The following is a 22,917-nucleotide window of genomic DNA, read 5'->3' as shown; positions in this document are numbered from 1 at the left end:
AGACTTACTTTTAATCTATGAAGTGCATACAAGTAAAATACACCCCGGCTATTAAATACTTACTAATCTGTTCGGCGAGTTTTAGGTAGAAAGCGTTTTCACACGTGTGAATACTTCCTGTTGGGACCTCACACCTTCCCAGCGGAATCCAGTACAATCCATCTGCTGTTTGTTTTGACTGACACTAGGTGGCGCTCGTAACCAACCAACGCTTATTTTAGAGGCTGAATGTTCCTGGACGAATGTTCCAATTCGTCCAGGCCTTTATGCAAGTATTAACATCTAATCATACACTTAACAGTTCCCTGTCTCTTTTGGTGAACAGAAATTGCTATCCCCACTTGACGGATGGCGATCCGGGGGCCTTGGGAAGCCCTAACACTGCAGGAGGTCCACAGGCAGAAAGAACATGAGAGGAACAAATCGAGTGACTTGGGCTCTTGTTTAAATGGTGGAGGAAAATCATGCTGGATAATTCATTCATTGCGCAAAGAATTCGTCAGCACCTTCGATAAGGCCAGCACCGTACTGGGCTCGGAAAATAAGAAAGTAAGTAAGACAGGCTCTCCCCTTATGGTGGGGTTGGGAGGAGGGGAAACCAGGAAATAGTGGATCACCGTACTTGTGAAAAAGGGGTCAGAGAGGGCCTGAAAAAGGGGAACAGTTGATTTTACCTGGGAGAGGAGGCTAGACATCGAATCTCACAAGGGCAACTTTTAAAGTACTCAGTTACTTCTTTTCATTTGCCAAGTGCAATGATCGCAGAGAGGAGAAGGGCGAATGAACACACCATTGTGCAAAGACGGGGACACGGAAATTGCCTCTTCTCCTGCTTAGTCGGGAACAAAATGATGAGATTTCTGGTTAGGTGTATCAGTTATGGCCACGGGGGTAGTCATAACAAGAATAATAACAAATGTATTCAACAGTATGTGTTGTAGGGGGTTGTGACCTCGCAATGTGCCTAAGATCAATCCGACACCTTGGCTGAAACGCACACACCTCAAACAGAGCCCCCAAGAGTGTCCTGCACTGAAGGGTAGGTTTATGAAAGTCCAAAGGAAGAGCCTCCTGCCACCTAGTTTTCTCGTCTGTGAAATGCCAAACATTAAGTAATTGTAAAACACCCAGTTGCTGACCAGTAATTAGAAAGAGTTGTCGATAAAGAACTGAATAGAAAGGTTATGTGTTTAACCTTTGAAGTTTCCAGGGCTAACTGAATTGTCCAAGGACAACAGTAAAATGCACAGGTTTGCTTTGGCCTCGACCCTTTCCTGCCCGAAGGCATTTCCGAGGCAGGATGCTGTTTGCGCCACTAGGCACGAGATGGCGCTCCAGATCCAAACGGCCCCCGGCGGGCAGGCTTGACTCCCGGGTTGCCTGCTGGCAAAGTCATCAATTATTCACCTCGGGTTGACGTTGTAATACCCAGAAGGTTTGAAACCTCATCCCTGTACTGTCTTCTGCCGGACAGAAGTGATTATTACTCACGTGTGACGATGACAGTACTGAGAAGCAGTGAGAGTGGAGTAAGGGCCCAGAGCGGTCAAGTCGAGGGGCTGGCGGCCGGGACCTCTCTGGTCACTATGCTTCCTAAAGAGAAATACATTGTCCTGGACAAGAAACCCACGCGGCTTGATTCACTCACTCGTCCAATAATTACTAAGCAGGAGAAATCCGGACGGACAACTACTGTCGCGGTGCCTCCGGCTAGAATTAAGAAGACGAAGACGCGTGGGAAGGGAAGGGGGGGGGGGGAGGCGGGTAGGGCTCTCCGCCCAGCACTGAGCACAGGCCCCAGGAGGAACTGAGCCCAGCTTCCCGAACGATGGGGTGACAACAGGCTGGCAGAAGCCACGTCAGCTGTGTCTCAAATGTGAGTAGCAGGTCAAGCAGAAGAACCCCAGAGACCTAGGGAGACTGTACATGCTTTATCTTTTAAAAATGATTATTATTGGGGCGCCTGGGTGGCTCAGTCGGTTGAGCGGCCGACTTCGGCTCAGGTCATGATCTCACGGTCCGTCAGTTCGAGCCCCGCGTCGGGCTCTGGGCTGACCGCTCAGAGCCCGGAGCCTGTTTCGGATTCTGTGTCTCCCTCTCTCTGACCCTCCCCTGTTCATGCTCTGTCTCTCCCTGTCTCAAAAATAAATAAAACGTTAAAAAAAATTTTTAAAAAGGATTATTATTTTAAGAGTGAGATAACCACAATATAGACCATCTGTAAGAGGATACTGACCTGTTACCTGGTAGGAAGTGACATCCTCAGAGAAGCAATGTCATTAACCAATAGAGAAGTTTACAAAAACTCAGGTGGTACCAAAGTGAACAAGCGTAGGCTCTATCGCTTTTCTCATCCGTAATGAAAACTAATATATGGACCGTTTCCATTGGGAGATATTAAATATCGGGGACATTTCTTCCCACGAAGTTTCTCGGGCTGCCGAAGGGGCTGAAGGATCACAAGGAACAGAAGTAGTCACCACGTGGACCTCAAACTCTTCCCGGCTGCACTAGACCCCTTTCCACTGTGCTGTGTCATTAGTTCTCACGGCACTCGCCACCAAAATGTACCGCACACAGTCCATTCCTAATCTGCGGGGTAATTGTTACCTTCTACTGGTGTCTATATCTGTTCACAGTGGGAAGAGAGCATTCACGTCAAGAATGGTTTGACGAGCATAAATCATCACCCCCATTTAACAGATGAGCAGATGGAGGTTCATAGAGGCTGCGGTAAGGCGGTTCCGTAGCAGAGTAAAAGTAACCAGTAAACAGTAGAGTAAAAGGCCAGGATTAAGCAGCCAGGTCTTTGGACTCATGGTTAGATGAAGTTTGCTCGAAGAAACGGAATTGTCACTCCAGTTGTGGAATGGACCTTCACCTGTTTCTCCTGCTGGTTGCAGATACAGCAGAATTCCAGGGTGCTGCTATTTGCTTAGTTAGTGTATCAGGGCATATCTCTTCAACCTGACCATAAACTTCTTGATAGATAGCTAGATGGTTTTGAGAATGAAGTGAGATCGTGTCTAAAGAAGGTTCGTACGTGGTTCCTAGCGAATAGGGTTCTCTCCCACCACTAGTACATTGCATTGTTTTCTTTTATTTATAGGAACCAACTTGCAGTTAGCTGTGCTGACTGGGCATGTCAGTTTCTGCTTCTTCCCCAAACCCCACCCTTTTCCGGTAAAGGATTTTACAAAGCCCTCAAAGATGAAGAGACTGAGAGATGAAATAATCCGTGAAAGCTGTAAACGGAATTTGGGAATCTGGAGAGCAGGCGGATGAATGCCTTGTTGGGCCAGAGAAAGCTGTGTGCAGCGCCTGGGGGGGGGGGGGGGGGGGGAAAAAAAAAACAAAACAATTTCCTCCCATGGTGCCCTAGAAAGATCTAAGTCTTTGAGACGCCAGGTACCTTTGAGGTCAGGGTTGTGAGCAAGACTGGAAACAGACTTGCTAGAACCCTGTGGAAAAGGCATTTTGATGCCCGGATTACCTCCCCATGTTAATAGCCAGGCAACCACTGGAGCCGGACTCAACAGGAGACCGAGGGTTTTCCTTAGGTGGTACGGAATCAGAATGACTCTGGACGCGGAGGCCTCGGGCATAGCTGACAAGAGGGCGCGTGGCCGAGGCACAAAACTGAAAATAAGGCTTTGAGAGAGAATCTGAATACCCCAAGTTCAATTCTCCCAGCTCCTTCCCCTTTGTCTCCTGGAGCACTCCTACCCAGGCTTGTATCTCCTATCGTTTCTCGTTTCAACCAATTTCCTCTTGAGCGTCTACTCTGGGTAAAGCCCTGAGCCAGGTAGGATAAATGTGTTGGCTTGTATTAGTTTGCTGCTGGACGAAGTACCACACGCTGCCTGGCTTACCCAGCAGAAGTGTACTTCCTGGCACACATTCTGGAGGCTAGAAGTCTAGACCCAAGGTGGTGAGAGGGTTGGTTCTTTCTGAGGGCTAAGAATGAGAATCTACCCTGGGTCTCTCTTCTGGCAGCCTCAGGCATTCCGTGACTCGTAGAGGACCGTCTTCTTCCCTCTATGCACGGATGTCTCTGTCCAAATTGCCCCTGTTGTGTTTTTTTTTTTAATGTTTCTTTGTTTGTTTATTTATTTATTTAGAGACAGAGAGAATCCTAAGCAGGCTCTCAGCCTGACACAAGGCTCGAACTGATGAAGCAAGAGATCCTGACCTGAGTGGAAATCAAGAGTTAGAGGCTTAACCCACCGAACTACCCAGGCTCCTCTCCCCTGCTTTATAAGGACACTGTATTTCATTTTCCTTTTCTGTCCTTGGGTAACAAGCAGGACTTGGACAGTCTGAAATCGCTGTTCTGGGTTTGGTTCTGAAATGAAAGGGTCGGTGGGGTTGATTCCTTCTGAGCAATGCGAGGGAAAGTCTGGTCCAGGCCCCGCCAGCTGCCCTCGGGGATTCACACTCTCCCTCTGCGAGCTTCTCTGTGGCAGAATCTGTCCTATTGGATTAGGCCTCGTCCTAATGGCCTCATCTTAGCTGGATCATTTGCAAAAAACAAAAGTCTGTTTTCAAATAAGGTCACATGCACGGGTACGGGGGGCGGGGTTCGGACTTGAACAATTTTAGTGGGGGACACATTTCAACCCATAACACCTGGCATCCACAAGGGTTTCCAGAGACGTGAAGGACGGGGGCTGAAGCACTAGCCAAGCGGGGAGGCCAGCCTGGGAGTGGTGGCCTGGGTCTTGTGGAGTAAGCCAGTATCTCGGTAAGGAGTGCGAGGGCCCGTTCTTCATCCCGCCCCTGCTCCTCAGAACCCCCTTCAGTATATGTAACCAGCCATGGGACCTCTGGGCAGGAAACAGCGTCACGGCGCCCAGCCCTGTGTTGTTTCCTCTTGATTCTGTACTGAGCTTGCTCAGGCGTCAGGAAGGCCTGCACTCAGACCACAGAGGGTCCCTGCCCAACACGAATGGAACCTGTCAGTGCTAGATGAAGGTGCCTGTCCCCTGGGGAGAAGAAGCCACATACCCCCGCCACACTGAACACGGAGGTCGGAATGGGGCCACCATTAGCACGTGGAGTAAAGATCTAGGATGTCCCGGCTCGTAGCCTTGGGGGGGTGGGGGGTGGGGTTGGCATATTCACCTGAGCAGACAGCTGGGACAAAGGACCCGGAATCTCGCACCCTGGTGAGGTGGGAAAGGAAGTCACAAGTTCAGGCCCATTGAACCTCAAACGTTGCGTCTCATTTCAGAGCCGTCATCAGACTCTGCCACGCCACTGCTCAGACGCCATTTTGGCCATGGCTGGAATAGGAGTTCTTTAGAAAAAGCTCTTCTGATCAGGTAGGAAAGGTAAGAAGAGGCATGGTGGGGTTCGCTATCAACGTCTCCTGCGTGGCCAGCCACTGGAGCCCCAGACCAGACAGCATTTATTGTCTCCGATGTCCCTTCATGGAGTGAGAGCTCATCCCTGGCCCTTTGCTATCCAGCAGGTGGGGTGAGAAGGCCTTTACTCCACCAGGACCCCCTATATCTGCCAGAGAAAACTACACAGAGGAGTGTGTGTATGTGTGGGTTTGATCTATTTACGTATTCCTTTCTGCCCCCATATCCCACTCCTATTCCACCTTTGCAGACTGTCTTTCTAATGAGTTCAATGGGCATGTTGAGTTGCAAATGTCCTTCAGGGGGAGAATGTCCTTGTGTTGCACTGCATGTATTTTTTTAAACATTTATTTTTGAGAAAGAGAGAGAGAGAGAATATGAGCGGGGGAGGGGGAGAGAGGGAGACACAGAATCCGAAGCAGGCTCCAGGCTCTGAGCTGTCAGCATAGAGCGTGATGTGGGGCTCGAACCCATGAACCACGAGATCATGACCTGAGCCGAAGTCGGACGCTTAACCGACTGAGCCACGCAGGTGCCCCAGCACTGCATGTATTTTTAATTTACTAATGTCCTTGATTTCCTCCAATACCATGTGGAAGTTGCCCATTTTTACTCTCTCAGTGAAGGGTCCCCTGTCTGCCTGCACCTCCTGGTCACCCACAGACATGTCCCTTTATGGAATACATTTGAGAAATTCTTTAGGAAACGTGCCCCGGAAGGGAGTTGAAGCCCCATTCTGCACTCACATATCCACGCAGACACTGGGCAGTATTCAACTTGCTAACGTGTTAATGCTCTAAGAGGCACAAAATGATACACCCCTTTTCCTTACCCGTTCTTCCAAGTGCTTTGGATTTTCTATATATAAGTTTCCTGTTCCCTTTTTTCACTCATTTCTGATTTGGGGTTTCTGTCTCAGTCTTCTTGACTTCGAGGCGTTCTTTATCTGTTATAAATACTAATCCTTTGGTCCGTTTCCAACATCATATATAATTTTCTGCCATTCTGTCAGCTCTTTATTAACTTTATACATGGTGTCCTTCACTGAACAAAAATCCTTAATTTCGATAGAAGCACTTTCCAGAATACAGATCAGTGGAATAGAGCTGAGAGTCTAAAAATAAGTCCTCACATTTGCAGGCAGTTGATGTTTGACAAGGGGGTGCCAAAGCAATTCAGTGAAGAAAGAACAGTCTTTTCAACAAGTGATGCTGAGACCATTGAAGATCCACAGTACGAGATAATGCAAAATATATATTGGCCTCCCCCGTAATTCCTGACACAGGGCTCCTGAAGTGCCTGTAATTTCCTGGGTGATAGGAGCATCTTTTGTTCTGATGAGGCAACTCTGGGTGGGCTCCTGGTGGCTCTTGGATGAGGGTCACCGGAAAGACCAAGCCGTGAATAGCAGCTTGGAATGTTCAACCTTGCCCTCCCTCCCTCCACCCTGCCCGCCATCCTCCAGAGAGGGAAGGAGGGCTGGCAATGGAGTTGATAACTGAAGCCTCCATAAAAATAGAAGCCCCCATACAACCCCAATGGAATGGGTTTGAGGGAGCCTCCAGGCTGGTGGACACATCCACGCCAGGAGGGTGACACAGCCCAGCGCCACGGGGACAGAAGCTCCAATACTCAGGACCTTCCCAGAGCTCACCTTATGCATTGCTTCACCTGGCTGTTCATCTGTGCCCTTTATCACATCCTTTAATAAACACCTAAGTGTTTCCCTGAATTCCGTGAGCCACTCTAGCCCATTAACTAAACCTGACAAAGGGGTCACTGCAACCTTACAGCCCGTTGGACAGAAGCACAGGTGATAACTTGGGCTTGAGACTGGCGTCTGAATGGGGGACAGTTTTGTGGGGCAGGGCCCTTATTCTGTGGGATCTGACACTATCTCTAGGGAGATGTGTCAGAACTGAGTTTAATTGTAAGAGACCCAGCAGGTGTTACAGAGAGTTGCTTATTGTTTGGGGGCAAAACTACCTATTTGGTGAGGAGATGGGTCAGAAGTGCTTCGTGTGAGTCGTACAGGAGACACAGCTGCATATTGGGAAAAGCTCAGATTTTTACCTTTTTAAAGCTCATTTTACACATGAAAAAGAATGAAGTTGGACCCCTACCTCATACCATATCCAAAAATTAACTCAAAATGGATCAAAGACAAAAACGTAAGAACTAAGACTACAAATACTCAGAAGAAAACATAGGTGTACATCTTTGGGACCTTGGATTTGGCAGTGGTGTCTCAGATAGGACACGAAAAGTACAAGTCATGAAAGGAAAAATAGATAAATTGCACTTTCTCAACCTGAGGAGTGTCTGTGCTTCAAGGCACACCAGCAAGAAAAGTAAAAAGACAACACACTGAATTGGAAAGGATGTCTCCAAATCATATGTCTGGTATAGAACTTACAGCTGGAATGTGTAAAGGACGTTGGCAATCCAATAATAAAAAGCAGATTTTAAATTTTAAAAAGCAAATTTTGAAATGGCAAAGGATACATAGAGGCACCTGGGTGGCTCAGTCGGTTAAGCATCCAACTCTTGGTTTCATCTCAGGTCGTGATCTCACGGGTTTGTGGGTTCGAGCCCCAGACAGGGCTCCATGCTTGCGGAGCCTGCTTGGGGTTCCCCTCTTTCTCTCTTTTTGCCCCTCTGCCCTGTTTGTGTGCTCGCTCGCTCTCCAAATAACTAAATAAACTTAAAAAATAAAATAAACTAAAATGGCAAAGGATCCGAATAGACATTTTTCCAAAGGTTTACAGATGGCCGATAAGCAGGTGAAAAGAGACGTTCACTGTCACTAGCCATCAGGGAGAGGCAAATCCGGAGCGCAAGGGGGCACCCCTTCTCACGGACCAGGACAGCCAGAATTAGAAAGATGAACGAGAAGCCGTGCTGGCAAAGATGTGCTCAAATCGGACTCTCGTTCCCTGCCGATGGGGGGGTGGGGGTGAAGTCTCGTAGCCGCTTTGCAAAACAGTCTGGAAGTTCCCCAAAAGGTTAACTAAACACAGAGTCACCGTATGACCCAGTAATTCCATCCTAGGTGTCTGCCCGAACGAAACGAAAACAGAAGTCCGCACAAACACTGGTACACGAATGTTCAGAGCAGCATTATTCTTCACAGACAAAAAGCTAAAATAATTCAGGTTTCCATCAGCCGACGAATGGATAACTAAATGTGGTGTGATGGAATATTATTCCCCCATGAAAAAGGTGCATGAAAACATTATGCTAAATAAGAGAAGCCAGGGGCGCCTGGGTGGCTCAGTCAGTGAAGCGTCGGTCTCTCGGTTTTGGCTTAGGTCACGAGCTCAGTTTCATGAGTTCGAGCCCCGCGTGGGACTCCACGTTGGCAAGGCAGAGCCTGCTTGGGATTCTCTCTCTCCCCCTCTCTCTGGGCCCCTCCCCCACTCATGCTGTCTCTATCTCTCTCAAAATAAATAAACTTTTAAAAAATAATAAATAAATACACAAATACATACACGAATACATAAATAAATACATAAAAGAAGCCAGTCGTGAAGAACCACATATTGTATGACTCCATGTGTGGGGAAAGTTCAGAACAGGTAAATCTATTGGAAGGAGAGGGTAGATCAGTGATTGCCTGGGGTGGCGTGGGGGGGGGGGGGGGGGGGGGGGGGGGGATTCGGGGGTGATGTTTAAAAGGTACAAGGTTTCTTTGCAGAGAGGATGAAAAAATGTTCTAAACCTGGGGTAATGGTTACATGGCTTTGTGAAAATACGAAAACCCACTGAATTTTACACCTTAAGTGGATGAATGATATAGGATGTGAATTAAATCTTGACAATAAAGCTGTTGCCAAAAAAAAAAAAAAAAAAAAAAAAAGAATATCACCATCACCCCCCAATGTACTCATCACCAGAATCCAACATTTTCCCAGGTGCATTTCCTATCCCCCTACAGTCAGGCCCTAACTTCCAAGTTTGATTTTTTTTTTTTTTTTTTTGAATGGTCAAACTTTGCATCCATGCTTAAAAAGCATTGCTTCTTGGATTTATTAGGTATATAAAGGCTTTAGGAAAATCGGATGTATTAAATTTGTTAGTGTGTTTTGAAATATCTAAAGCAGTAGTTCCCAAACTTTGGGGGGGTTGGGTGTTGGGGGGGTGGCCGCTTTTAAAATCCTGACGCCCACCAATTAAATCGGTTCCTGAGGGTAAAAACGGCATCCATAGTTTTAATGATTTTCCACGTGATTCCAACGTGCCACCAAGTTTGTGAAATTTAGCTTAACTATGGAAATTGTGAAAGACGTTTCAGTGGAGTCTCATTTACTAACCTCATGAGGTCATTAATTCTAATGTAGGAACGAAATGAAAGGTTTACACGACAGTCGTTTTGCTAAGTCGAATAACGAGATGCGCCCGAGTTGAGTTGACGATAAAAGTTTTGAAAATGTATCACCGAATTCTTAAATCACTGGCTATTTAAATACTGCAGATGAGAAATGGAACTACTTAGACCCGAAACTTGTCAAAGTTTCCCGCATCTGCAACATCCCCAGAGGACGGAAAACCGGAGGGACAGCGGGGTCACCGAGACCTTCACGTGGTCCGGGCCGCAAGGGAGTTCAAGTGCCGGAGGCCCGGAAAAGGATCGCGCTGGCCAGGAAGTTTTGCCGCGTGTCCCCGCAGCCTCGGCAGCGGCCCCACGGGGACTCGCCGCCCATGGCCGCGTGGCCGCCGCACGGAGGCGGGTGAGGCGCGGGGACGCGCGCTCCGAGCCCGGGGGACGCGCGGGCGCGGCGCGGAGATGGGCCCGCGAGCGCGGCGCGCGCTGCTCCTGCTGTTCCTGCCGTTCCTGCTGTTCCTGCTGCGGACCGGGGCTGCGCACCGGCGGCCGCCGCGTGAGTCCGGGCGGCGGGGGCGCCAGATCCAAACCCGCTTTGCAGCGCCGCTGGGGTCGCTAAGTGCGGAGGGACGGCTGGGCCGCGAGCGCCGCCTCTCCCGGGAGGGGGCGCCGCCGCCGGGCGCGGGCGGGGTGGTGAGACCCCCTCGTCGGGGACCTGTGACCCCCTCCCCCGTCCCAGCTCCCCAGGGTGGCGCCCGGAGCCACCCGCTCCCCCCCGCCGACCGTGACGACAAATCTGTGCGTTTCTCACTGAGGCCGAGCTAGGATCCTGGGACTCGGGTCTGGGTGCTCCTGCTCCGCTTTTGGCCGTGTCTTGTCCCCCGGCCGTCCCCAAACAGGAAGTCCTTCTCCCGAGAGACGCCCAGGACCGGGCCGCTGTTTCCGCGCGGGGCTCCGCGGAGGGCTGGAGGCCGCGGCCCGGCGGGGTCCCCACCGCACCCCACCTGGTGAGCCGGGGGCTGGGCTGGCCGCGCCCCCCACCCGCACCCCCCTGCGGCCTCGGGTGGGGGGAGGCCCCGAGCCAGATCCGCCCGGGCCTTAGTGACTCTCGGCGCTTGTGCTTTTCCCTGGAAGAAGAGCCTATCTGTGATTTCCGGGCTTTTGGACTGAACCGCACGGTTCTCATTTCCAGCCGCTGGAGGTTGGTGATCTGCGGTGTTAGCCATACGGTGTAATTAACTGGCCTTTACCAAAGGACGCCAGCGTGATGTCACCTAGCGTTTAAGTAATGAACTCGCTGTCCTGTCGTCTAGGTTGGACTCTACGGTGCATTGGGGAGGTCGGAGCTATTCTTAGGGTGACTTTAGGGGCGGTTAAACCGGCCCTGGGGTTAAATACCCACCCACCCCCCCTCCAGGTTACAAAGAATTGAGGCAGCGCCTCTCTGGTGGGAGAAGTACCAGCGCGGTTTCTAATCTCAGTCGACCGCGACGCTTTACACGCCTTTGCACATAGCCTGGGAACAACACGGACGGTTCGTCATCCGTGTATCTACGGTTTATCCATGAGGAGGATGAGGCAGGACCCGCTCCTGGGTGATTTTGTTCCATGTTACCCTGGGCTTTTGAGGCAGAACCCGGGTCTCTGTGGCTCTGACTGTTCAAGGTCACGCCACATCAGAGGCCGAATGGTGAATTGGATGTCGAACAGAAATATTCGTCGCTCACGAGTCTAAAGAGGGTACCAAGCGAGTGTTGCCCTGTTCTAGGCCAGCAGGGAGGGTGGGAGCCATCCTTGCCCCCCCCCCCCCGATATTTTGCATTCTAGTGGGGGGATGGTCATGAACAAAAGGACACAGAGCACCAGGGAGTGCTAGGAGCTGTGAAGACACCCAGGGCAGGCCCTCTGGGGCCAGGGGACCGGAAGGAATCGAAGGTCATGGCCACTCGGAGCTCTGAGTGGGCCCTGAAAGCTGAAGGACCCCGGTGCTCCTGACACTTTTCTGTCATGGGGACCCTTGCGGGCTTTGTGGGAGGGCTTACAGCATGCCTGTCCTTAACCCACCGGATGTCAGTGGCACTCCCCCCAGTTACGGAGGCCAAACACATCTCCAGACACTGCAACCTGTCTGCCGAGAGACCATTCCGGGGCTGGGAACCCCTGGGCTGCAGGAGGGGCAGGGACATCGGTGTAGCGGGCACGCAGGGGCCACAGGCCACATGTAGTCTGGAGGCAGGTGCTGAGGGAGGTCTGGGTGTTGGGTGAGAGAAAGAGAACCGTCAACGGCGACTCTGTTATGTAATTATTTTAAAATGTTTATGGGCTCGAGCAGTAAGGCGACAGGCGATGCCATGGCCGCGACGGTGAAGGCAGAAGAAATCCGGAGCCTGGTTTTGGACTTGAGATTCCAGTTGGTCATCCCCGCGGGTGGTGTCCCGTGGGCAGCTGGGCGTAAGAATAAAAATAGGGCACATCTCACCCATTCATCCAGCAAGTCTGTGCTGAGCACCTCTGATGCTGGGCAGGCAGGGGCCCCCAGCGCCGAACCCCTCGTTCCAGGACTGAGGAAGCTGTCGGGGAAACTCACCTGCTGGATACAGGGCTTGTGCTTACTGGGGCTTCTTCCCTATTTGCTTTGCAAGTGTCTTGGTGCTGAAAAGGTGCCCTGGGTGGTTCAGCAGCAGACCTCCCAGCATCTGGTAGCAAACATTTGCTGGTTTCAGTAACAGGGAAGGGTTTCGAGCTGGGAGTAGTGTGGAAAAAACCCACCGGCAAAGTCCTCTGGACTTGGGTCTGATTCAGTCTGAGCATCAACTCCTGGGCTCAGCTGCCCCGGCTAGAGGCACTTCGGGATCTTATGGAGTCTGTGGGCTGCAGGGGCGATTGCCCGAATTGTGAGAAGCGGGGCAGAGGCTGGGGGCTGGAAGGGGTGGCAGTCTGCCGGGGGGGGGGGGGGGGGGGGGCGGGACAGGGAGAGCAGACAGGCCTGTCGCGGAGGGAGGAGAGGCATCACACCCCACATCTCATGGGGTGGGTCGTGACACAGCAGGTGCTGGGCGTTGATTCAGAGGGGCTACGGCACCTCCCAATCCCCCTGGGGGCCCACAGGGCTATCCTGTCACCTTTTCTCCAGGGTCCCACTCCCTGAGCTACCTCTTCATGGGCGCCTCAGTGCCAGACCTTGGGCTGCCCCTGTTCGAGGCCTTGGGCTACGTGGACGACCAGCTGTTCGTGTCCTACAATCACGAGAGTCGCCGGGCAGAGCCCCGCGCCCAGTGGCTCGAGGGTAGGGCCCCCAGCCAGCTGTGGCTGCAGCTGAGTCAGAGCCTGAAAGGGTGGGATCACATGTTCATCGTGGACTTCTGGACCATCATGGACAACCACAACCACAGCAAGGGTACGCGGACGGGGCCCTCACTTTCCGGGGGTGGGCGGAGCATTTCTCTCCCTCAGAGATGCATCTGGGGGCCAGAGCAGGGAGTGTGGGGTCCTGGGGGGAGGAGGGGGAGTGTGTGAGGTCGTTCGGTCCCTGGGGACGGTGAGAGAGGGACTCACTCCTGTGGTTTCAGTAACAAAGCTCGGGGTGTCGTCAGAGTCCCACACGCTGCAAGTGATCCTGGGCTGTGAGGTGCGAGAGGACAACAGCACCAGGGGCTTCTGGAAGTACGGCTACGACGGGCAGAGCTACCTTGAATTCCGCCCTGAGACGCCGGACTGGAGGGCAGCAGAGCCCAGGGCCTGGGCCACCAAGCTGGAGTGGGAAGCGAGCACGATTCGGGCCAAACAGAACAGGGCCTACCTGGAGAGGGACTGTCCCATGCAGCTGCAGAGTTTGCTGGCGCTGGGGACAGGGGTTCTGGACCGGCAAGGTATGGCGGGAGCACCCCCCCCCCACTCATGCCCGAGGGGAACGCGGGGCGAGGTCCGGGGCTCGGGCCTCAGAGGTGGCCAGGGTCCTGTGACTCTCCGGGAAGGACCCGAGGTCCGAGGTCTCCACCTTAGAACCAAGGTGTCTGACGGCCAAGGGTCATGGCTTGCGTTTTTCCCTCCGTGCACGCGGCCGGAGAAGCAGTATCTGTGACCTTGTGATGTAACCAAAAACCCAGTGTGTATTTACACCTTTTAGGAACTCAGCGATGTCAATTGTCACATGAATGCCAGGTCACGAGAGTACCCACCGGCGGGGGCGGGGGGGCACCAATCAGAGTAACAGGATCCTTTGGAGGTTAAAGGTTACCGTCACAGATCCGGTCACAGAGCCCCAGAACCTAGAGATAGTCCCTGAAGCCTGGCTATCTTCCAGGCCCTTCTTACAAGATTTCTTGTTGGGTTGGGCGAGGTGAATTGCCAGGAGTGGTTGTTCAACCCTCTCTGAGCCACCTCCAGGGTAATTTTACCTGGTTCTTTGTAACACGAAGATCCGAGCTGCAGGCGTGAACGCTCGTGTGCGGGCCAGGCGGACAGGCTCGGCTGCCGTCCCCGTAGCGCCACGTCAGGGCCGAGCCCCGCAGCGAGCTCTAGGACACAGAATGGCATCTCTCCGGCAGCCCGCCCCGTCTGAATAGGGCGTCTTGTCCCTCTAACCCGTAGAGGAGGGAAGTGAAAGCTCCAGTCTTCCTGGCAAGGGTGGAAAGATCCCCTCTCCAGATCCTTCCTCCTTCCTGTCCAGTGCCTCCCTTGCTGAAGGTGACCCATCGTGTGGCCTCTGCAGTGACCACTCTACGGTGTCAGGCTCTGAACTTCTACCCCCAGAACATCACCATGAGGTGGCTGAAGGACAGGCGGCCACTGGAGGCCAAGGACGTTGAGCCTCAGGACGTGCTGCCCAACGGGGACGGGACCTACCAGGGCTGGTTGGCCGTGGCCGTGCCTCCCGGGGAAGAGCACAGATACACCTGCCTGGTGGAGCACCCAGGGCTAAACCAGCCCCTCGCTGCCACGTGGGGTACGGACGAGGGGCTCTGTCGTGGGTGGAACCCGAGCGCTAGCCCGCGGGGAGGGGGGTCTGCGGCGACCCTCACAGCTCCCTCTCGCCTTTGCTGTTTCAGAGCCGTCGGTGTCCAGCACCCTGGTCGTTGGAACCATCAGTGGGATCGCTGTTTGTGTCATCCTCTTTGTTATTGGAGTTCTGTTCCGAATCTTCAGGAAAAGGCAGGCTTCGAGTGAGTAGGAAGAAGGAGGACGTCTCTTAGCACCTCGGACCCCGGGACACGCGAATTCTGCGGGAAGCGGGGCTTTGGGAGGGCAAAGTGGATCTGGCACCCACGAGAAGCCTGTTCCTTTTTTCCTTTGGGACCACTGGTGCCTCCTTGGGAGCGGGAATGCGTGGTTTCCCTCAGAGTGGAAGGTGCAAATTCCACAAACTTCTTGCAAGGTGCTGTTTAAGGTAGTGCAGGGGCTCTGGAGCTGGGGTCGTCACCGTGGTCATTCGGAGAACGAGGAAGGGGGGGGGGTTCTGCACAGGTGGAGCAGCCACGCAGCCCCCCGAGCAGGAGGCCTCGTGGGAGGTAAGGAATCATCACCTCATCCCGGCCATCACTACATGTGCCTTCCTAGCTCCTGAGGGAGCATCTGCGGCGTGGGGGGGGGGGGGGGGGGGGGGGGGCAGACAGAGGGCCCCCGCAGAGCCCTGGGGGCCTTGAGAATGTTCTACAAGGAGACCCCCGGGGAAGTCAGTGCAGGGACAGTAGGGGGTCCGCAGTCTCACAGTTGGGGGAGTGTCAGGAGGTGAGAGGGAAGGCAAAGGAGGACCCGGGCTAGAAAGCTGGTAAGCAACTCCCGGTGAGAGCTGATGGTGTGTGGACCCCCGGGGGGCTCTTCCGGCAGGGAGTGGTCCCGGTTGAGGTGGCCCGAGGGAGGTGAGGGCCAGGGAGGTGACGGCACGCCCCTCTCCTGTCTCTCCTCTCTACAGGAGGAGCCATGGGGGACTACGTGTTGGCCGAACGTGAGTGACAGGCAGCCTGAGACCTCTCATGGGAGGAGACGTGGAGACTGAAAGAGAGGGCGCCCTGGGGCCTTCTTTGCTTCCAGGACTGAGTCGGACCTAACAAGTAGGAAGCTACCGAGGAACTCTCTGCTTGCGGCCTTCCCCGTTCATTCTCGAAAAGTTTCTCTCATTTAGGTTTTTTGAGTTCCTGCGCCTCTCCGAGAACCGGCTCTCAGGAATCTCCAGCCGCCTCTAGGGTCTGCCTTATTTTCTGCACCACTTCGGACTCCGTATACCTATGGCCTCTCCTCTCCTACCTCTGGAATAGGGCTCCTAAAATTTTGGGGGGCTCACAGTTTCTTTCAACATCTGAGAAAAACCGCGAACTTTCCCGTTGGGACATGGGAGTGTCATACCCTTACCAGAATTTTGCGCACACATCCCGGCATTTTCTAGACCCATCCAAGTTTCCTTTTGACCCCCCGCCCTCTCTTTTATCCAGCAATTCACCTGTCACCAAGCCCCGTGGTCTGTTCCACCAGAGGTTGAAGTGGGTCATTGTACAGTCGTGAAGGCCGTGCACTGCACAACCCAAGGAGGCACATTTCCCAGAAGGGCTGTCAGGCGTGGATGTTTGTGTCCTGTGATAGTTTTCCAGAAAGTGGGTGGGAAGTGTCTTGACGAGGGGCATCTTTTTTTCTAATTGGCAAAAAAGTGTCATATAGGTTTCTGTATAGGAATGATTTACGCGAAGGCATCTACGATGCCTCTGGGATATGCCAGAGTTGAAGGAACACGGTAATTTCCCACTTGGTCTCAGAGGCTATGAAGTGATAATGAAAATGAAAATAAGGATGAGGAGGAGGAGGAGGAAGAGGATAACGTGGGGGATTTACTTGCTGCCAGACTGAGTTCTGAGACCTACTGACGCGCGTTATCTCATACAATTCTTACAATAATTGTTTCATGTTAGTACTATTATCCTCATGTTTTTTTAGATGAAGTAAATGAAGTACAGAGCATCCCCGGCCTGCCAGGGAGAGAGGCAGGTTTCAGCCTCTGTCGGATTCTGATCCCTGTCCCGCACCAGTGCATTCAGGCGGTTTAGACGTCGCCCAGGAAATGGAGAAGGGCGGGGGTGGGGGGCGGCGGGAGACGGCTCTTCCTGTCTCCGTGTCTTTACTCTTAGTGAGCTGGATGGAAATGAAGGGGAAACAGCAGAAAATCTTCTCAACCTCGTTTCCTTTCAAAGTCTCTGGGGAAAGCACTCCACCCCCCACCTGCTCTGTCTGGCATCGCTCCCGGGCCCCCAAGTCAGGGCTGTCATTGCTGGTGTCAGCCTGTCGCCGTGTTGGACCTCACGGTGTTTGCCCTCTGCCGGGGCCACCAGAGTCACAACGCCGGTGGCATTTCCCCTCCAAGAACCCGAGCAACCCTTGTCATATGAAGGATGGGGGGGTGGGGGTGGGGGCGTGGGTTAAGCTTTTGACTCTTGGTTTCGGCTCAGGTCATGATCTCCTGGTTCGGGAGTTCAAGCCCCACGTCGGACCCGGGGCTGACCGCGCAGAGCCTGCTTGGGATTCTCTCTCTTCCCCTCTCCCTGCCCCCCACCCTTGCGCTATCTTTCTCAAAATACATAAACATTTCAAAAAAATTGTTTTGAAGATGTTAAGACGGAAACCACCAAGCAACCTGGAGGTACCCTGGCATCTTCCTCCTCCCCAACTGTGCACGTTAAAAAAGAAACTGACCTGGGGCGCCCGGGGGGCTCAGTCGGTTAAGCGTCCGACTTGGGCTCAGGTCATGATCTCCCGTCCGTGAGTTTGAGCCCCGCAGCAGGCTCTGTGCTGACAGCTCAGAGCCTGGAGCCTGTTTCAGATTCTGTGTCTCCCTCTCTCCCTGACGCTCCCCCACTCGTGCTCTGTCTCTCTCTGTCTCAAAAATAAATAAATGTCAAAAAAAAAAAAAAATTAAAGACCAACTAAAGCTCGACAGTTTGTCTGGTAGGTATTGAATTTGGGCAAAGAGGTCTCGATTTTTTTTTAACTTTTCTTTTTTTCTGGTTACGAAAATTAAGTAGATAAAAAGCACGCATAATTTGTGCTCACTGTAGAAAAGGTGAAACTGTCATTCCATTGGCGAGTGGTAAACCCAATTAACGACCTGTGTACTTCCTCTCAGTGTTGCTATATTAAAACATATAAAAGTAACAAATGCATTTTAATAAACATACGTGAATTGCATGTTGTGCTGCATGATTTTTCTGACGTGCTTATCCATCTTATGGATTCATCAACTTAATCACTTGTGGGACATTGATGCTGCTTTCAAGGTTTTTGCATTTTTTAATGCAAAATTGTCTCTCTGACAAATTCTTTCTCTGTGGATATCATTCTGTACTCAGAACAGACCGCCCAAAAGCTTCCCGTGCTTTTCTAGCCCATGAAGGATATGTTACAATTAATGAGGCAATGGCTTGTTTTATGCTGGTTTTATTTCACACAGGCTGGGATTACAAGGAACACCCTAGCCTTCACAGTGGCCCGTTTTGCGGACCATTGGCGACTGGTCTGTTACTTTTCTTGTTATAATGGAAGTTACAAACCTCCGATTCCTCTCCGTGTGTCTTAGCTTAATTTTTCTGCCCTGTTCATCAAGTCGTAAGGTCGACTACATTTGAAAAATCAGGATTAACATTTTACATCATGAATCTTGCATCACTTCTGGCAAAACGGCCTCCAAAGCGCGGTAGTGTGGAGAAGGGTGCCACCTGGTGGCTGTGATCAAAAGTGTCACGGTGGTCATGTGACCGTTGAGAGCTGAGGCCGGGATTTGGGCGCAGGGCCCAGGATCGGTGGAGAAGAGGTGGGCGCTTGACCCCGTTTGTGGAGAAGAGCCCCTGAAAATTTGAGGAAATAAACTAGTCATCAGGTGTTTGCCCACAGGGCACCGTTGAGCTACCTGAACTGGGAACAGAACAGAAAAGGATCTTTGGTAATCTCCCAAGGCAACGTGCTGCAGCTGGTTAAGACCTGCTGGGAGGTCAAGGGCAAAAACTCTCGCTGTGTTTTAATAACATAGTCTTAGGGTGCTGGGTATACTTGATGCACTACAGAGCGTTCTTCATGTACACACGGATACACGCTTAAAAACATAACAGCTCTAAAATGCTGGAAAATTCTAACAAGTTAACATTTTAAAGCTATATATTTTTTCTAACCACTCTCTAGTAAGGACTAGAACCCAAGAATGCATGACTTTAAACATTTAAGATTTTCGCATCTATGGACAGATATTTGGAGGTTTTGATTTCCCTCTGTAGACATTGGGTCATCATTGTTTTCATTTGTCTTTTGGAACCAGTGTTAACAGGCAGAATGTCAATTCAATATTAATTTTGGAGGGTGACAATTTCGTTGCAAAGCCTCCTTGACTTGACATCCTGTAGGTGTATATTGCTTGGCTTGGGTGCATCCTGGTATTTCTTGCATTCTCTTTCTGTGTGATTCTTTCCGGTGTTCACTTGTGCGTGAGAGACACGTACGGTGTCTTTTAAGCAGAACTTTTTTTTTCTCTCAGCTAATAATTATTACACACTTATCAGACGTCAGGTCTTGTTCTGAATACTAATGTTTCTGAAGAAGCCGGTGAGGTAGGAATGACTGTTATTTCATTACCCTTATTTTGCTGTATGGCAACCAAGGCACAGAGAGGTTAAATAACTCGCTAAAGGTTACACAGCTAGAAAATTATTGGGCTGGATTTGTACCGTAGCTAGTCTGGCTCAGAGTCAAGCTCATAACCTCTACACAGTACCTGTTTGTGAGTCAAGAGAACATGTGGTGGGGCATCGTTCCCAACTTTGTGAGGTGCTCCTGATGGCAACAACCTCTGATGTTTCCTGCAGTGAGGACGGAATCTGTTTTAATATTTCAGATTTTGCCACATCCCTGTAATTGTTTCATAGATATTTGGACGTATTTTCTTGGGGTGTATTTTTTAACTTAAGGACTTTTTTTCTGTCAATAAACAAATTTCTAACTAATGAATTCACGTTTCTGTTTATTCTCTTTATCATTAAGGGAGAAATTTGGGGATGAGTAGCCTTAAAACACCTATAACCTATTTTTTTCACCTGATTTGGGTAGAAAGTATTGTTAGTGGGGGGTTTTTGCTTGTTTTATTTTTTGAAAGTATGGCTATTTTTTAAACATGAAAGTCTAGCTTTTGATCCAAAGATTCTACACAAGAATTTTGGAGCCTTCTGTGTACTCCTGGTGGGGCGAGGTGGGGCGAGGTGGGGGCGGGTTGGGTAAGTACCAATATTTGTATAAACCCCAGTCTCATCAGTTAACCTTACTCCATGGGGTTGATTAAATGTCCTGAATTTACAATGTCATTTTCATAAAACAGTCAATAACCAACCAACTTTGATGTTGCCAAAGGAGCTTGACAATGTGTGCAGGAGAAAGCCTCTGCTTTTTTTTTTTTTTTTTTTTTTAATGTTTATTTATTTTTGAGACAGAGAGAGACAGAGCATGAACGGGGGAGGGGCAGAGAGAGAGGGAGACACAGAATCCGAAGCAGGCTCCAGGCTCCGAGCTGTCAGCACAGAGCCTGACACGGGGCTTGAACTCATGGACCGTGAGATCAGGACCTGAGAAGTCAGAAGCTTAACCGACTGAGCCCCCCAGGCGCCCCTAAAGTGTTTTAAATACAAATGTAACTGCTAATGGTCTTTCCTTTGTGGATGTTTGGAATCGCAGTTTCACCATTAAAACAAATGCAAGGGGCGCCTGGGTGGCTCAGTCGGTTAAGCGTCCGACTTCAGCCAGGTCACGATCTCGCGGTCCGTGAGTTCGAGCCCCGCGTCAGGCTCTGGGCTGATGGCTCGGAGCCTGGAGCCTGTTTCCGATTCTGTGTCTCCCTCTCTCTCTCTCTGCCCCTCCCCCATTCATGCTCTGTCTCTCTCTCTGTCCCAAAAATAAATAAAAAACGTTGAAAAAAAAAATTAAAAAAAAAACAAAAACAAATGCAAAATACTTTCTTGGTGCTTTGCGTGTGTGTGATTAAGAGAGTATTCAAGGTAATTTGGAAAATCAAATTCAATTACAGACATTTATAAAAACTTCGAAACAAATAAATTGTATCGGAAAGGGTAATGTTAGAAATTCTCTGTCCAAAGAACTTTTTTTTTTTAGTAGGTCAAAATAAATTAAGAACGTTTATAGGAGCAAGCCCACCCAAGGACAGCAGGCCAAGGAAGTGCAAGGGACAAAAACTTTTCAGTAAAATGTTTGGACTGAAAGGAGAAAGCAAGAACACTTTTCTAGAAGAGGAAGGAGAGAGATACAGTGTAAGTTACGGGCCACAGCCAGTGGGAGAGACATTTAGAGGAGGTGAATAAGACAGTGGATATATTCAAACCAGAGAAAAGGTTAGGTGGCTAGAAAAGAGAAATTCATTGACGCTTTAGAATGCAGTGAGATCCCTCAGCCAGTGGCTAGAACAGCCCTCTGCTCCAGACCAGGAGCGATGTCCCCAAATGCCTGGAGACAGCTAATGTTAGAAAGCCCGGGCACACTAGCTTGGGCGGGGCTGCACGTACACATTTCCTCAACTGTAATATGGTGAAAAGTATTCCTATCCTAGGATTTCTTCTCCCTGAAGTACAACCATACAAAGTGATGGTAGTTCTGGTATTCTCAACCTTGGGCAAGTATCGGAATTGTTTGTTGACTGTAAAATACATCGTAATATATACTATACATTATATACACCATTTCTCAACTCTGATACTCTGAGTCTGCTGCAGAGAGTGGTTGTGGGCATTTCACATTTTTTATAAGACCTTTGATTAACCTCATAGTTTTATTTGTTCAAATGTGTGATGTGACCTATTAGCCACAACTTGTTTGCAGGGTTTTTTACCTGAAGGGCTTAGCTCCCATGGTGAAGGAATGGGGGTCCATGAAATCAGGTTCTCTCTGAGGATGAGCGGGAGGTGAAAAGAAAGCCAGCCACACAGGTTCCAGAGCGAGCCACTCCCTCCCAGGCCACACGACCAAGACCTGTACTCTTCTGAGAGTGGAAGGAGCCATGTTTAATATATATCTTTATGTGCATGTTTTAAATTTTTCTGTCCTAACATTCATGACTTCTGAGTCAGTGTCAGTGAGAAAAAAATTTATAAATGAAGAAATTAGGAGAAGGGAATAGAAAACAGGAAGGAGATGTCAAAATAAAAGTGAAGTTTTATTAATGACAGAGTGGGCAAAATAAAATTGGGAGAAAGCTGACCTAGACTTCTGGTTTAAATCTGGGCCCTGTGGTGCCTGGGTGGCTCAATCAGTTGAGCAGCGCCTTGGCGATCTCAACTCAGGTCAAGATCTCAAGGTTGTGAGTTCAAGCCCTGCCTTGGGCTCCATGCTGGGTTTGTAGCCTACTTAAAACAAACAAAAATATATAAATGCAGATGGAACCCACTGGGCTGTGTAGCAAGGGTGGCTCACACCACGTATTTTTTCCATGAAATTACCATATTATATACACTATTTTTATTTATTTCCATGAATTAAAGAGCATATTGAGATTTCAGTTTTACTTATAATCTCAAACCTTGCACTTTTTCTCTATAGTGTTTGACATTCCTTCCTAGCTAAGTGACCCCTTATAAAGTATGTGTTCGAGGTGGGGAGGGGTTAGTAAAAGTCAGGAACCTCAAAATGCTCAATATGGGGGCCGAAGACTGTCATTACTTAATTATTTCACAAGTGTTACAAATCATATGCCATTCAGAGCTTTCCTACCCTCTGCTGGGTCTCTTTTCTTTGCTAAAACAAGTAGGAGGTTCTAACATGTGGTCTCTCTCGGGCCGGAATCTCATTTTAAGTATCTGCAATAGGCACCTTTTTGTTAACCAGGATGGAGAGAGGGTGTGCCCTCCCCACCTTTTAACTGGAATAACTGATTGGACATTTTCAAGAGCGGCAGCAGGAGGCTAAGGGAAATTTTTGATTTGAAAGGCTCTCTCTTCCAACCACATTCGGATCCAATTCTGCTTTTTTTTTTTTTTTCTTAATGGGATTAGCCTTGTTTAAAACACCAATAATCTCATCAAAGGCCCTCCAGGGGAGGGCCTTGTAGGCTTTGTAATGACCTTAATCGAGTATTAGCCCTGCCCTGCGATTAACCCCCAGCTACACCAAATGTTTGTTCTTGTCTCTAAACCTGGAGAAGGTTGAAAAGGGATCAGCTGAGGAGGAAAGGGGAGCTTGTCAGGAATTACAGGCAGAACCGAG

The 22,917-nt window shown here is 50.3% G+C and overlaps 2 protein-coding genes across 4 annotated transcripts in view; both read left to right on the top strand.

Moving 5' to 3' along the window:
• The window catches only part of LOC125939383 (histone H2B type 1-A), a 373,771-nt gene that overhangs the window by 259,569 nt on the left and 91,285 nt on the right, over nucleotides 1–22,917 (top strand). The window lies entirely within an intron of this gene.
• HFE (homeostatic iron regulator) lies at nucleotides 9,970–17,859 on the top strand. The gene is made up of 6 exons (XM_049654746.1): nucleotides 9,970–10,246; nucleotides 12,824–13,087; nucleotides 13,260–13,559; nucleotides 14,360–14,635; nucleotides 14,739–14,852; nucleotides 15,602–17,859. The coding sequence occupies exons 1-6, from the start codon at nucleotides 10,153–10,155 to the stop codon at nucleotides 15,640–15,642; spliced, it is 1,089 nt and encodes a 362-aa protein (XP_049510703.1). The 5' UTR covers nucleotides 9,970–10,152; the 3' UTR covers nucleotides 15,643–17,859.

This window comes from Panthera uncia, assembly GCF_023721935.1.
Source record: "Panthera uncia isolate 11264 chromosome B2 unlocalized genomic scaffold, Puncia_PCG_1.0 HiC_scaffold_25, whole genome shotgun sequence".
NCBI classification, from domain to species: domain Eukaryota; kingdom Metazoa; phylum Chordata; class Mammalia; order Carnivora; family Felidae; genus Panthera; species Panthera uncia.
Note: the sequence above shows the minus strand (reverse complement) of the source record. Positions and strands in the feature narration are given on the sequence as shown.